This window comes from Rattus norvegicus, chromosome 19, assembly GCF_021556685.1.
Source record: "Rattus norvegicus strain SHRSP/BbbUtx chromosome 19, alternate assembly SHRSP_T2T, whole genome shotgun sequence".
NCBI classification, from domain to species: domain Eukaryota; kingdom Metazoa; phylum Chordata; class Mammalia; order Rodentia; family Muridae; genus Rattus; species Rattus norvegicus.
In genome coordinates, this window is record NC_141552.1 from 14,924,829 (window position 1) to 14,940,713 (window position 15,885).

Below are 15,885 nucleotides of genomic sequence, written 5' to 3' on the forward strand. Positions count from 1 at the left end.
GTCGCATAAATAATAATGTCCGTTTCTTGCTGTTGTGGAGGGAATTAAATAGATAATATGTAATCATGGAAATTTTGAAGTACCATCCATTTTTCTGTTCATTAAATCACTCTTCCTCATTTCATTGATCAAGTATGTATGTTTTCTTTTCATAGTTACATGTATAATAAAACCAGCATAAAAACCTTCAGAATTGTATAAGCTTTCACTTTTAACAAATTAAATTAGTTGTTCTTTGTATTTCTGCTGAACATTTAAATGTTCTTTATATGTCCCAATGCAAGTTTATTAGGTACCTATAAACTTTAAACTCTGTTCCTGAGAGCATGAGTACTATTTAATCATATAGTAACTACACTCAGGCTGTCTTTGTATTAGAACCAATTATATCAGACTCTAAGAAAAATTACTATTGCGTAAAAGTTTGTGTGTGTATGAGTGTGAGTGTCTGTGTGTGTGTGTGAGTGTGTGTGTGTGTGTGTGTGTGTGTGTGTGTGTGTGTGTGCAGTACATGACCAAACAACTTTCAGGAGCCATTTCTCTCCTTCTGTCATGTGGGTCCCAGGATGTAACCCAGATGTTTGACTTTGGCAATAAATAATATTACCCACTAAATAAATAAATAAACAAACAAAAAACAAGCCACCAATCCACTTTAAAAGTAAAGGCCAGAAGTTCACAGAATAGTAGCATTGGCCTTACCATATCCTTTCTTTGGGGATAGGAAAATTAATGTTCTGAAATCCATGACTTTCAGGAATTGTGATATTCATTGAAATTCAATTCCTTTGCAGATGCTCCAGTTGTTGTGGCCAATTGCTAGAAAGGTCAGCTTAAGCTTGCAGGACGCCCACCATCCCTCCCCCCACCCCACCTCCACAGAAAGCTCAAAAGACACTGCCCAGAACTTACTCCACATTCCCAGAACCACTTTCTTTGTCCATCATTTCCTTGAGACGAAAGGTCAGATTCCTTCACCCTAGTCTCTCCACAATTGACATTCGCCCCTCCCAAAACACTTCTAAGACTGGAAAACATGTCTTAGGATGTATCTGCCAGACTCGGACTGAGAGAAACCAGGGCACTGGTTGTCACTACAACATTGGTGACATAGCAGAGGATGCCAGAACTCTCTAGGAGACAATAGAATGTCCAAGAAGGGACAGCAGATGTCATGGGGAGAGGACTTTGCCTCCCTGCTAATGTTCTCCCTGTACTGAGCATAAGCTGAGGTGCCCTTTCCAGGAGACTTTCCCGGGGCAGAGCCACTGAACACCTCCTGCTTCCAAAGCCAAATTTTCCTCTAGGCTTGATTATAAAAACCTTAGTAATTCCTATGCATCTAAATGAATGTTTCCTTCCAAATCCTGCCCAAAAATGTCTCATCCTAACTCAAATTATCCTTCTTCACCAATATTAGCCATTAAAAATTCCTGAGAAATAATACCAGTTTGAATATGCACTCAAAATGTTCTCCTGTCTTATTATGTACAGGTGCTTGAAATCACATCAAGAAATAGCCTGCATGGAAGGTTGCAACATGGGTGTGTGTTAGGGGAACACTCATGAAGCCTTGTGCTTAGCATTCAACGGTTGCCACAAAATTCCTTAGGAGGAAGACTTGAAATCATTATGGTGCTAGAAACAGTGTGCAGGCCAGTTGGCAGAGGAAAGTGAAACATTAGAGCCACCATTGAAGGCTCCTGTTGGGCCCTACCTTGGTGTTTCCCTCCCCCCTCGCTGAGCCTTTCAGCCTGCTATAGCAAGAAATTGTTTACACCTTTGACAGCTGCTCTTAGCCCCTGATTTGGGGCTGGGATTTTCCATGGCACCCTTCCTCCCCACTGAGCTTTCCTGCTTCTTGTTTTTAAGAAGCTGTTTATGCCCCTGATTGGGCTGGAACTTTCACCACACAGACTTGTCCTAATTTCCTGGTTGGGGATTTTCACCTGCCTTGTTGTTTTTCCATGGCTTTTGCCTCTGGTATATAAGGAGATCTCAGTAAAGCCTTGGTGGCACTCGCTAAAAAGGGGTGACCCGTGTACGTGTTTTCTTTCAACCCCACAAACCTACACCTGATATTCACACACTGTCGGCGCAGGCACTGACAATAGGTATCACAATAGAAACTAGTAACTAGATTTAACCAAACTATCACATTAATGCCGTATTTCGTGGTATTTTTTTTTTTTTTTGCTCTCCTAGAACCTGGAAGAGGCTTGGGGTTTTCTAATCCTACTCATAATTTATTATCCTTCCCAACACTATGTGCTTTGTTCTGTTAATGCTAACAGCAGCATCCAATACCTAGGATATTTTCTACTGACATGTGTGACGTGAGACAAAACAGTCCCTGTCATCCCTCACCTGAATAAACTTTCTTAGAGGACAGTGTAGTTGGAGGGTCCTTCTTTCCTCTCCAAGATCGAGAAACATTTCCAGTCTTCAGACAAGTGTGTCAGCCATTGTCCAGTGACTGTCTTGAGATGTCCACATTGTCAGCTGAGTGTCGTCATCCAGCCTGCCCTGTAATTGTTGTAGATGATTAATAGGGTTCCAGCCCTAGGATTTAATTCAGTGCTACAGTACTTGCCAAACATGCTCAAAGCCCTAGCTGCCACCCTAGTCCTGTGTGCTCTAGAGAAAGAAAATAAAGAACCACATTGTCTATCAAGTTTCTCCTCCAATAGAAGGAGAATCTGCATCCAGTCTTTTAAGTAACTCTAAGCCCCAGCTTCCCCACAGCTCCCTCCATCGATTGCACTATTGCTGCATTTTCAGTAATTCTCACTTTATTTTTGGTGTGCAAAGAATATGCACCATGTAAGTAAAGTGTGTGTGTGTGTGTTTGTGTGTGTGTGTGTTCATCCATGAACTCACTATAAATTATTATCAAATGACCCAGAAGACCGTGGAGAAACCTGTCGATGTGCATGCAGAATTATGTTACTACCGTTCCATGGCACCTTGCAGGTAACACTGAAATAGTGGGCTGCTTTAATAGAGCCTAAAACCAGGCTATGCATGGTTTTCGGTGAGATTGTGATGTGCAACACCACAACAGAGATCAGCAGAAGCTTCATTTTTTCCATGCTGCTGTTACCAAGTGAGGCAAAGCCTCATCCCATAGAGAGTCTGGTAGGATCTGATGAAAGGAGTAAACTCAGGGTTGAAATCAAGCCTTTAGAAACAAAGAGAAAAATACAAAGTCAAGGAAAGCAAGAGCTGTCTTTTTCTTTTCTTCCTCTTTTTTTTTTTTTTTGAGAAGATCCACAAGAGAGACAACCCCTTCCTCCAACTAACAATGCACAAGAGAGACAATACATGAATTAAAAATCAGAAATGAAATGAGGGACATAACAATAGACACCGAGCAAATTCCAAAATCATTAGTTCTTACTCCCGAGGACTTTACGCCAGAAAACTGGAATATTCATTCGATATTGTTGATTTTGTAGACAGATAACAATTATCAAAGTTAAATCCAGATCTGGGAAGGTATCTGAATAATACCCCTAAGAAAATAGATACACTCATTAAAGGTTGCATACATTATATATTATATTGCTTTCTTTTTGCATGATTAAACCCCTTCAAGGACAATTAGCTATGTTATAGAAAGTGTTACTTTTAAAACAAAAGGACAAAGAGAGAAATTGAGGAATCATTGAGATACACTTCCCAGACAGGATCAAGGAAAGACGGCTGAGAGATGCAAGCAGGGGCTGGAACGCTGCCCTTGAGAAGAAAATGTTTTTCTCACTTTACCTTACACTATGCTGTACTGTGTCCGTTTTTTGTGGAAGCAGCTCTCATGGTCTCTGGGGTATGACAAGTAGATTGTGATACTAGCAAGAGGGGTGACTTGCTATACAGATATTTTAAGGAGAAGCCTTTGCTTAGTCTCACTTCTTTGCCTAGTCTTGCCTCAGTAGTTCCTGATATCATGGGAATAACGATCTTATTATATCTTGCCAAAAGGGAAAGTGAGGTAATCCATATTCATGCCTGTATAAGGGTTAATAAACTTGCAGCTGCATGCAGTTGCATCTGCCTTTGCTTTGCATCCCCTGTGTCCTGGTTATTTGTGACCATACCTGGGCCCCCAACACACTAGATGTTGACAAGCATCACCCTTCTCACTGTCAGGTTTATTTTCTTTCTTTTTTGAAATCTATGATGTGGAGGCGTATTACAGCAACAATATGAAATAGCAGGCAGGCATGTATGAAAATTGCTGTGTTTAAGCTAGGTGTGGGGACAAGTCCTCAAAAGGAGGTGTTAAGATGGGAAACACATAATGCATTTGTTGCTGGAATTGAGTTGCCTCAGCTGTGTTGCTCTGCCTGCTCAGTGTCCATTCAACATCACTCTGTTTCTACAGAGGAACTCAAGGTTTGCCCCAGCCGCCTGTGAGCTGTGATATGGGCAGAGAAAGGCCAGGACACAGTGGTGATTTCCCACTCCTCAGTTATGCTGAATTTTCCACCACTGTACTTGTATACACAAGTCCAGTGTGGTCAGTTATTATAGATATTTGTCATTTCTTACAGAGGGCAACTATGATTGACTACACCCAATTCTACAAAAAACAAAATTCAGGAAACCTGGCCCTTGGCAGCAATGAATCAAGAAATATCTAGGATGGTGGGGCATGAATTCTGCCAAGCAATGAACTCAGATAGGTGGGGTTGTGAGGAAGATGTATGGTTGAATATCCCAATAGATTCACGTTGTATCATCTTGATTTAATCTAAGGACAAAGAAGTGCAGTATCTCTGATGGCTTTCTTCTAACCCCTTGAAAGGTTAAGTGGGGTTTGACCTCAGTTCTTCATTCTTCTTGCTGGGGCAGCAACACTCAGGGAAGCTTGAGATTGCCATAGGCACAGTATTAGGCTAGAAATGCTGAGTAGGTGATACTAAGTTGTTCAGATGGTGATACCCATTTCATTTGTTCTTAACGTGGACCTAAGGAAAGACAGATCAAGGTCCTTAGAATAAAAAGATCATTTCCACTTTTTTTCTACCTTTCCTGAATGAAAGACTGGTTGGCAGAGAATGGTAAAAATTCAAGAATTGGTAGATGATGCTTTGAATGAAGGGTGGGTTTCTGTGCTGGTTTTAGACAGGTTCTCAATTACCCCATCTTGTTCTCTACGTTGCTCGTCAGGTTCACTTTGAGCTCAAATAAAGCTGCTTCTACTTTCCAACAGGTAGTCTTACAAAGGGGCCTCCAAGGACTGTGAGGACAGCATTAGCCAATGAGAATTGAGGTGTGTAACCCACAACTATAGCTTTATCTGAAAGACCCTCAGACAGAGGAGACTCTCGCTCCAGTCCTGAGGACAATCACCACCCCATGAACACACAGGACTCAGTCTTGATGTAAAAACAAGAGGTTTACTTTGGGATACCAATGCACTGCGGCTCGACACGGTCCTCACGAGGAGGGATGTGAGGAGCCTCAAACAACAGAAATGTACAGCTTAAACAGTCATTTATGATCACACAGTTTCATTAGCTCAGCTATTTCAGTGCCAAGGATAACTAGGCAGATGTTTCTCGTCCTGGGATAAGGCCGTAACCACATCAATGTAGCTATTTCAGTAGGAAGGATGTCTGACTTGATATATGTTTTCTTATCCTGGGGTTCCCAGGACAAGGACCAAGGATATCTGTCTTGGCAGGTGTTTCTGTTCTGGGGTTCCCAGGACAAGGCTATAGCGATGTCAGCCTATAGCACAGCTGCATTCAGTACCAAGGACATCTCACTTCTATAGTGATCAGTCAGCTTCCCAGAGATGTTTCCTGTCTTGTAATTGCCCTGCAGTAAATATGTTCTATACCCTCTGTTCTTATGGTCGGGCAGCTTCCTAGAGAGTGGGTGGGAATGTGCTTTCTGTACTTTCTGGTCTATTGTCTAACGTCTAGGGGCTAAGCGATGGCAAGCTTAAAAGATTCTCATGCTTAAGAAATGGCTGTACTGATATCAAACGGGGATCTTTCATATCCACTTTCTTCCAAGTCTACCAGCCATCTCAGATTGGTGGTGTAATATGCCTGACAATCAGGACACAGAAAAATAACTTGATACACAGCAAGGACATGGCAATCATATCCTGTGTCGTTATGTATGTTCTGGATGAGGTTTGTTAAAATGACAATATTGCACAAAGCTTAATATAGGACCCATCAAATTAAGGGTCACTATGCACTGTCATAGCTAAAATGGCCTGGTCAGAAGTGACCACTGGATCACTCTTCTGTAACTTCACATGAGAGGCTTGTGCTTTTTGTGTTTTTTATTTTTGTGGTTTTTTTTCTTATTTATTTATTTATTGATTGATTGATTGATTGATTGATTTATATGTTGTCAGGAAGATAGTTCAAGTCATGGATCTGCCCCCAAAATTAGAGCTTTGCTACTAATACTGTAAACAGTATTAGTGTATGCATTCAATAAAATAACTGGCTTTTTTTTTTAGTACGATACATGCTTTTGTGTTTTGTGGGGTGATCCATGAAACAGGAGTGAAGATGCTTGTTTCTTACTCTGTCCACTGAGTTATGTCTCTAGGCTTCTCCTGCTCCTTTGGCTGCATCCCCCCCCCCACATCTGCTGACTATTTTATTTTTCAGATGAAATCACACGTTATAGCTTAGAGAGGCCTGTAAGCAATCCTGCTTTGGTAACTTAAGTGCAAAGAGGAGAGCCCCACACTCAGTCTGAGGGTGCATTCACTGGTGGATCCAATATTTCAGTTTCCTCTGCTAACAGATCACCACATTGTTGCCAGGACCATAATGAATGCAATTCTTTCTCCTAAAGAATCTGGTGGCAACTGTCAAATGTTAAGCACAAAGCTTCAGGTTGTACCTATAACACACACCCACATTGCCACCTATCCTATAGGCTATTTCTGGGTGTGATTTCATGCACCTGCACATGATGAGACAGGAGAACTCTTTGGCTACTTATAGGAACTGGTGTGATTTCTCAGTAATCTTTAATGGGTAATATTGCTGACTGAGGAGAATTTGAGGTAGGATGAAACACTTCTGTGCAGGGATTGGGGAGGAAGCACTCATTTAGATACATAGCAATGACTTAGGTTTTTCCAATCAAGCCTAGAGCCAAATTTGGCTTTGGAAGCATGTGGTGCTCAGTGGCTATGACACAGGGAAGTCCCCTGAAAAGGGTCCATCAGCTTTTGCTCAGTACAGGGAGAACATTAGCAGGGAGGCAAAGTCTGTTATCCATGACAACAGCCGTCCCTTCGTGGACATTCTATTGTCTCCTAGAGAGACCTTGGAATCCCTGTGATGTCACCAGTATCGTTGTGACAACCAATTCCCTACTTTTTCTCTTAGTGTCCAAAGGATATATCCACAGACATGTTTTCCCGTCTTTGTAGGTGCTTTGGGAGAGTTGATGTTGATAGAGAAGAGTCTAGAGTGAAGCAAACGAAACCTAAAGGTAATGATGGACACATGGGGAATGTGGAGTAAGTTCTGGGCAGTGTATGTTGATCTTCCTCTCAGGGGTGAGTGTGGGGGCCTTCAGCTGGCCTTTATAGCAATGGGCCACAACCACTGGAACATCTCCACAGATATTGAATTCCATGATTATCACAATTCCTGAAAGTCAAGGTTTTCACATCATTAGTTTCTCCATAACCACATGGAGGATATGGCAATGCCTATGCTATTATTGGGTGAACTTCTAGTCTTTACTTTTACAGTGCATTCGGTATGTTAAATTGATATTATAACACCACCAGGAGTCATGGAGGGTATAACTTTTCTGAATTAAACAGGGCATCAATGTACTTCACTTTCATTGCTTCTTTCAATTCAGTGACTATCTGACAGTAGTAAGAGGGAGAGAACTGTGCTCCTGGCCATGACCTTATATTCTTAGAACTCCTCTGACTACCTCTGGCTGACGGGGCCAATCTTACCTTCATATATTAGAGGTTCTGTGTGGCAGATATTTTTCTACAGTAGCCAAACTATATGGAGCAGGTAGAGAAAGAGCCTGTAACCTATTGGCACTTCTGGGGCATTTGTCATTTCAGTAGGGGGAATTAATAAGTCTGTTGACCATGTCCTCCCCCTACATGACTTTTTAATGCAAAGTTATTGGAATAGAGTAACAGTGTAGGATATCTGAGTTTCCCTGATCAATCAAGTCATTGTGGATGCTGAATTGATGATCTGACTTCTGAAACCAGAGGGGTGAGGGTCCTGAAACCAGGTTGTAGCCTGCGTACCTGATAATAATCCTGGAGAAGGCATCTCTCTGGTACTTGTAAGCCTGTGTGGGCGGGCATAGGGAACACCTGGCTGCTTACATCTCTTGGTCTCTATATAGTAGTGGGGGAACTGTGATCCACTTAGGATGCTTCTTACACAGACCAAACTTCTTGCAGTGACACTGGCTTCCAAGCATGTTCTCCTGTTTAGACCTCACTGTGGTCTGTGTATGCTCTATGCATTCACCTCATGCGGGTTCACTTGTGTTCTTCTACCTACAGAGGCCTGCAGACAGACGTCATCCCCTGAAAATATCCTAAACAAGGTGCAGGACAACGAGGAAGAGGAGAGGCTGAATAGAGAACTGGAGCTAACTACCAAGGAGAGAAATGAGCTGACAGATCGCCTCCTTTATGTGACAGGTGGATCCATGAACAAGAGGTATGCATTGCTCCAAACAAAGGACCTTGTTCTAAACCTCATCTCCCATAGAGAGGAGATTCAGAACCTGACCCTTACTGAGGAGTGAGTTTGGACATGGACTCTCTGATTCTGCCTGTTGAAAATCTGAACTTGTGATCTGAGTGAAGAATTCAGGGATAAAGTCACTGGAGCATGAGTTCCCAGTGTACAATTGGAAAGCCCTTGACAAGTGGCAGCTTTGCAAGGTTCTAGGTGCTGTGAGTTTGTGGACAGTGTTTGTACTTGCTAGGAATGTGACTGAACGCTATCATCTCATGGCAGCACCCTTAGGTAACAGGTCCCACATTGTTCATCTCCATGCTTAACTAGAAGGCCTGAGGCTCTGGCCTGTTCCTTCTTGTCTGTGTGCCTTAAACACTGAGACAGTAATGGTGCATACATTTCTAATGATTCTCATTGTGCTCTTTCCATATTTGTCTCTCTTTCTCATTCTCTGAGTCTGTTTAATTTTCTTTTCTTGTGGGTGTGTCCCAGTTTGTGTGTCTGTGTGTGCACAGGTCTGCATGCATATGCACAACTTTTATATGTTTCTGTGTCCCTCCACCCTTGGAATTTAGGGGTCTGTTTTTTGACCTCAGGATATACCTGTATAATAGTTTCATGGAGGTGTAAGTACTTTATTTTGGAAGCCCCACTTTCAACAGTACAGTTCTTTGCCTGTGTGGTCACATTTGTCTATACATTTGTATGCCTTGAGCAGATTATAAGTTTGTGGCAATATCTGGTCTCATCTCCAGAATTATGTGTACTGTCTGCCTCTAGAATATTAGTTATTCGGCTTGTAGCATTCCACTTGTCAAAACAGGAAAAATGAAATCAGAGGTTTCTGGATGTGTGTGTGTGTGTGTGTGTGTGTGTGTGTGTGTGTGTGTGTGTGTGTATGGTTTGGTAAGCTCTGTGGCCTAGGCTCTTGACAGCATAACAGGTTTGAATGCAGATCCAGCCCTCCTGATTGAAAAAAGTGAGCCAGGGAACCCTTTATCTGGGAGTTAGCTTCTGTTGTCCTGGGCACACAATTCCAAGTTTCTGAAGCTGAAGAATTCAAATATGTAGAATTCAGAAAGTGTCCTTCCAGGACTGGGGTAGTACAGGACACAGCCTGAGTTCATATAATCCTAAACCTCGATGTTCATTGGGTTCTATCTTCCTGGGGCCAGCCCCTACTTCAGGCCAAATCCATTTTATGAAAACTTGAAGATAAAGGAGAAAGAGGTCATGTCATTACTGCACAACTTAGACACAAAGAACATTGAACATCGTGAGAAATTTCAGGAGCTGAAGAAGGAGATTAACTTCTATCGGTAAGTACTGGTCAGAAGGGCCCATCACTTGTGGAATATCCATTGCTGCCTCTCTTTGTTCTGGACTGGAGAGCCTGCAGCTCTGGGTCCATGTCTTCTGCTGTTTAAATATCACTGTGCTGTGGGTCTTTTGGACTCAGTTTCAGTTCTTTAAGACACTGTGACTTCTAACCACAGTGTCTATGCATCTTTACAAGGCTCTGGATAGAACTACACTGATTCAGGCATCAGAGTGTTATTAGGCCAACCTGCGGCTCTGGGGTCTTACCAGGTTTAACAAAGCTCAATGTGTGGACCACATGGTTTGCATGACCTCCCTTGGTCATACTGTCCTCTTGTGGTTATTTGCTGCCTACTAATTGATGCTGTCCCGATGCATTGGGCTCTCATGGGTAGTTGTAGATCCCTTGTTCTTTTGGACAGACATGGACTCTTATTGGTGCTTGGGTCACAGAAACAATTTATTCTTCCCTGGATTGGCCATTTGCTGTTTGTGCAGCAGCCTTACATGTATGGAGATGTATTCTATGAAGTCTTTATGGGTATCTGGGTCCTGGTGGACTTTGTGGGATTTGGCAGTTGGAATGGGAGGAAGAGGCTTCAGGATCTTACTATGCAGAGTGTGTTTCCAGCAACCTGCACAGCCGGCTCCTGATGGACCAGGCATGTATGAAGAAGAAGTTGGTCACATTGAAGCAGGAGAGCAAGGAGTTACAGCGATATTTGTTTGAGTTGAACCCGAATGATGAAGATGAACAGGAGAAGGCCAGCAACCTCCAGACCCAGCAAAATGTGGTAGGAACAAGCAGCTGAGTCAGATTAACAATGTCTGATACCATTTGCCTATTGGATACATCTTTGCTTCCCCTATCATCTTTCTAATCTCCCCACACCCAATCAGTCACCCACCTCATGTGATAGAGTTATTCATTGCTCTGTGTATGCACAAGTATTCTGGGATGTTAACCACTCTTCAGAAACTGAGTTATTGGCAATTATACTTCTCTGCCCTTTTTGAAACTGCAGTCCAGAAATGGTGACAGAGGAATAACATATCATATGACTGCATCTCCCTATCACAGATTGGATGCTATGAAGAGTTTTGAACGAGTTCTTGGTCGTGTGACAAAGGTCATACAGGGGTCATGTTATGGTTGGAAGCACCTTGTAGGGATAAGAACCAAGTGCAAATTGCAAATGAGTCCTGGTCATTGGCTTTGATCTGGGTATCATGTGGCCTTCTCCTTTCTTCCTGCACCCCAATTAGGTCTCTCCCCATTTCCCCATTCTTGGTTTGCACTGGTAGAGTCTGAGGAGCAGCTTGTTCTCCCACAGTACTGTGAGGGTTGCTGGTGATGTTCCCAGCCTGCAGAGATATCAGCAATGATTTCAGTGAAAAGATCAGTGCTGTCTGTCCAATGCAGCTGAGGGGACAGAAGGCAGCAACTTGACAGCTGGTATGCATGTCCCCACCAAATCAGTGTCTTAATAGCTGCCTTCTCCTCCCAGGTCTCAGGAACTGCAGGAGACATGGCATAGGACGGATCCCAGGAAGACAGCCCCCTGAAGAGTGAGTTTCTTCCTCAGGAGTTCCCTGTGACGACAATCCTCACAGTCAAAGACTTTTTGGGGGAATATTCTTCTTCTCAGATAATTTCCTCAATGTATAGAGACCCTAAATTTATGTATCCGTATGCCAGACTGTCTGGTTGAGGTCCTTCTCCTTTCTCATACGGACAACACCATTTGAGAGACATCTGAGGGGACTGCCTTGACGTCTTGTCCTAGAGGAGAAACAGCACTACAACTGTGTTTCTAAATGTTCATTAAGAAAATGCTGTTAAGAAATGTTTTTGGTTATGATTTTCATTGAAGTTTTCTTTTTGTTATTTCATACTTATATATTCTTGTTACTGTTTTTCATTTTTTATACCATTTTAGTTGTTCATTTTATGCCTGTTTTTTGTAAATTGTATTCCTTATGAATAAAAATTGATTTGTAACTCTTGACTCTTAAGACCATCTTATTCAAGGGTCCTTTCCCCTCCTGTAGACTTAGAACTGACAGCTAGATATGGATCTTTGCATGGTCCAGGCAGCATGGGTAAATAGGGAATTCAAAGCCACCAAGGTGTACACAGGGTGATAGTGTCTTTTGTGTGGATAATGTGAATTTTTTATGGACACACACTTTATGATGTAATCACTGACATACTGTATCCATGCTGTCATGTGTTCTGCTCATCCTAGTCTATATCAGTCTACAACACACATTCCTTATTGACTGTGTGCACCAGATATTGAGTAACACACACTCATGCCTGTAGAGCTGCAGAAAAAAATGACAACTTTCACAAAGGAATATAGAATAATCCTAATGGAGAACCATGTGCCTCAGTTTTTCTTACAATACAGCATTAGTATTAAACCACAAAGATAATGACCATCAACGACATTTTGGGAAATAGGTTTTTATAGGTGCTGTTTCACTTGATCATTCATATGCTGTGTTTTTTATTGTTGCTGATTATATTTATTTTTATCATTTAACTCAATGGATCTTTTTTTTTTTTTTCAAATGTATGTCTGGGCCACTCCTGAGTGCATTTCCCTCATGATCCAAAAGAGGGAATAGCATTCCCCATTGTAGATGATTGTTAGGGACCATGTGGCTCTTCTGAGAGAGCAGCAGATGCTCTAACCTGGGAGTCATCACCACAGCTCCTGTAGGTAGCTTTTGTCCTTCCAGGGCATGTGCTGTACTAGGTGGACACGATCACCTCCCATTTAGGAGAGAGATCTCAGGAGATGTGTATGTACAGGTGGTTGAGCAGTGCCTGCTCAATGTGGTAGGCTGCTAGGCAACCAACTGAACCCCAGCCCTGCTCCACCTGCATTCTTCGAGGCAGAGTTTCTATAGCCCAGGATGGTCTAGAATGCATCATCTACCTATGTCTTTTTTCCACTAATGCTAGGATGAGGAGCATATGTCCTCCACACCCTTCTTTCCAAACAATGAACATGCTCATGGTCTGGTTATCACATGGCCATGAGGGAGGTAAATAACACTCAGCCAAAACAGAGGCGTATTCCACAGTCACACAGACAGCCTGGACAGATCTGACACGATCAGCACCAGGTTTGACTGCCACTACTTGAAGCAAGGTCCTCCAGTGTTAGGACAACCATTCAAACAGCAAAGAAGGAACCTGTTCCCAGCATCCGAGGAGTGGGAGACCCAGAAACCCATGTGTCAATGTGGCCATTTGGAAAATGGAAGAGGGGAGGCAGGGAAGCAGCCAGAACTGGACACAGTTGAAGGGACCCAGGCAAAGAGGGAATATTGGGGCAGAGTCCATGAGATGTCAGTAGGCAACAGGCCAGCTGGGACTAGTGTGGGTACAGGGCTTCTAGTGTGGGTATGAGAGGAGCAAAAGTAGCAATGGTCAGATTCTGATGCAGCATAAAGATTGGAAGGAGCTTAGACCGTCTCAGTGTCGTATAGGGACATTATAGACACTGATGGGCAGTGTGGGGATTGCAGGGTCCCTTATAGTGGTCTCTGCAGGTGTCAGGGCTCTGTCAGACCTATGACTATCAGGCAGGCTCTGAGTGCAAGTGAGAGTCACGGGACAGGCCCTGTGTACAGCCTGGTTTGGGGACATTTCCAGGTGCCCCATGGACTGCAAAATAAAGGCAAAGGACACAGGGAAGCCAGCAGTTCCCATGCACAGGACATAAATACTTGTAGACCTTTCTAGAATTTCCATAGACCATCTGTCACTAGTCCTCACTATAGAAGGCACCAGCATTCTGCCCTCTACTTCAATTGGTGAGACAGCTAGTCTAACTCCAGCAGTAAGGCCTCAGGGAAGACAGTAAGAACTCACAGGTGACCTCTTTTACTATTGAAACAGGCTCTTCCTATGGAGCCCAGAGTGACTGTAGGGTCCTAATTCTCCTGCCTCACAGTGACTGTAAATTCAAATCTACCTTCAAGAGCAATTGATTAATAGCACAGGGGGGAAGATCAGATTAAGGCTATCTAAAGGCCCCAGGGTGGTAGGATTACCAGGGTCCTAGTAATTTTCTCCAGCCTTAATTACAACCTGAGTCAGTCCTGCTGTATGGGATATCACCTGCTGCCCAGTGATATCACAACTTGGAATTCTTTGTCAAATATAAGCTGTTATGGGAATGAAGTAGCCACACAATAAACACTGGTCTGGATACTCCTAGGTCAAGAATCCCCTGTTGGAAATGCCTTGGACCGCACCATTTTACATTCTGGATCCTTCTGGCTTTTTAGCAGATTTATAAATACAAAAAAGAAAAATGGGCATAGTAATTTAAGCCTATGATCCCAGTCATGGGAAACTGAGTCAGGGTGATGGAAGACTGTAAGTTCCAGGGCAACCTGTGTTTCTAGAAAAAAAAAAAAGGCATGGTGAAGATTCCACTCAAGTAGAAACCAAAAGGCTTTCACATGGGGCCTGCATTCCACTGGTCAGCACTCCCATCGTCACAGCCACAGGGAGACACTGGGGAATTTTTCCCACTGTCTCTCTTTGGGATGCAGTCCACCCCATGATTCTATGTGAGGAATGCCCCAAAGGTTGCATCATGTGAGGGACCTAGATAGTTCCAGGATTGGGAGAATTCAGGAGTTTATTATTAGGGATGATCTACAGCTTTGGCAAAGCTTTTCCCTCCACATGGCAGCCCCAGGTTTGGCCCCAACAGTAAAAATAAAATCCCCCCCAAAATAATGCCAACAAAATATCACGAAGCCTAAATGTCTGACCAGTCTCCTCAAAAGTGCACAGGAACCTGACTCCACATTTAGGACCCACTATGGCCTCTGTGACCTGTGAGAAGGGATCTAATATGGGAATTAGTACAGTATGACTTATCCTTATGGATATCTTTGGTGACAATCACCACCTGACCCCTGAAAACCCATCTACCTGGGCGGCTCAGCACTCATGTCACCAAAAAAGCCCAGATCCTAGGGCCAGCATGGGCAGGAGGTGAAGAAAGTTTGTCCTTCTTGAACATCAGTTGCTGCTCCTGGCCTGACTCTATCCTCAGGAGACAGTGTTGCCCCAGAAAGTGTGGGTGTCAATGGCTATTCCCAGGCCAAGGCTGGGATACTGCTGGTCATCCCCGCAGTGACACCTCACCCCTGCATTGTGTGGTCATCCCCGCAGTGACACCTCACCCCTGCAGTGTGTGGTCATCCCCGCAGTGACACCTCACCCTTGCAGTGTGTGGTCATCCCTGCAGTGACACCTCACCACTGCAGTGTGTGGTCATCCCCGCAGTGACACCTCACCCCTGCAGTGTGTGGTCATCCCTGCAGTGACACCTCACCCCTGCACTGTGTGGTCATCCTCGCAGTGACACCTCACCCCTGCAGTGTGTGGTCATCCCTGCAGTGACATCTCACCCCTGCAGTGTGTGGTCATCCCCACAGTGACATCTCACCCCTGCAGTGTGTGGTCATCCCTGCAGTGATACCTCACCCCTGCACTGTGTGGTCATCCCTGCAGTGACACCTCACCCCTGCAGTGTGTGGTCATCCCCGCAGTGACACCTCACCCCTGCACTGTGTGGTCATCCCTGCAGTGACTCCTCACCCCTGCAGTGTGTGGTCATCCCTGCAGTGACTCCTCACCCCTGCACTGTGTGGTCATCCCTGCAGTGATGCCTCACCCCTACAGTGCAGACCTTTGGGCCTGTGGCCTTCAGGATCCGGATTATCTGTTAAACTCAGTTCATAATCAGAATGTTTTGTGTTCAGCCTCTGCCTGGACTGTACTCCAAGAAGAGTTCAAGGTTTT

General features: G+C 43.8%; 3 protein-coding genes across 9 annotated transcripts in view; 2 read left to right on the forward strand and 1 right to left on the reverse strand.

Annotated features, from left to right (window-relative positions):
* LOC134483468 (disks large homolog 5-like) overlaps positions 1-12,045 on the forward strand; it is a 76,459-nt gene extending 64,414 nt beyond the window's left edge. For 3 of the 5 annotated variants that reach the window (XM_087595557.1, XM_087595558.1, XM_087595560.1), the window contains 5 exons: positions 7,418-7,479; positions 8,540-8,699; positions 9,899-10,042; positions 10,675-10,837; positions 11,552-12,045. In XM_087595557.1, coding sequence (XP_087451683.1) covers positions 8,689-8,699; positions 9,899-10,042; positions 10,675-10,837; positions 11,552-11,581 — 348 coding nt within the window. In that variant the 5' untranslated portion in view covers positions 7,418-7,479; positions 8,540-8,688 and the 3' untranslated portion in view covers positions 11,582-12,045. Of the gene's footprint in view, positions 1-5,215; positions 5,276-7,417; positions 7,480-8,539; positions 8,700-9,898; positions 10,043-10,674; positions 10,838-11,551 lie in introns of those variants that run through there. The other 2 variants (XM_087595559.1, XM_087595555.1) reach the window with 2 other exon arrangements.
* LOC147998836 (uncharacterized) overlaps positions 1-15,885 on the reverse strand; it is a 924,038-nt gene that overhangs the window by 76,014 nt on the left and 832,139 nt on the right. The gene's annotated exons all lie outside the window — the stretch shown is intronic.
* The window catches only part of LOC147998838 (disks large homolog 5-like), a 260,765-nt gene that overhangs the window by 8,124 nt on the left and 236,756 nt on the right, over positions 1-15,885 (forward strand). The gene's annotated exons all lie outside the window — the stretch shown is intronic.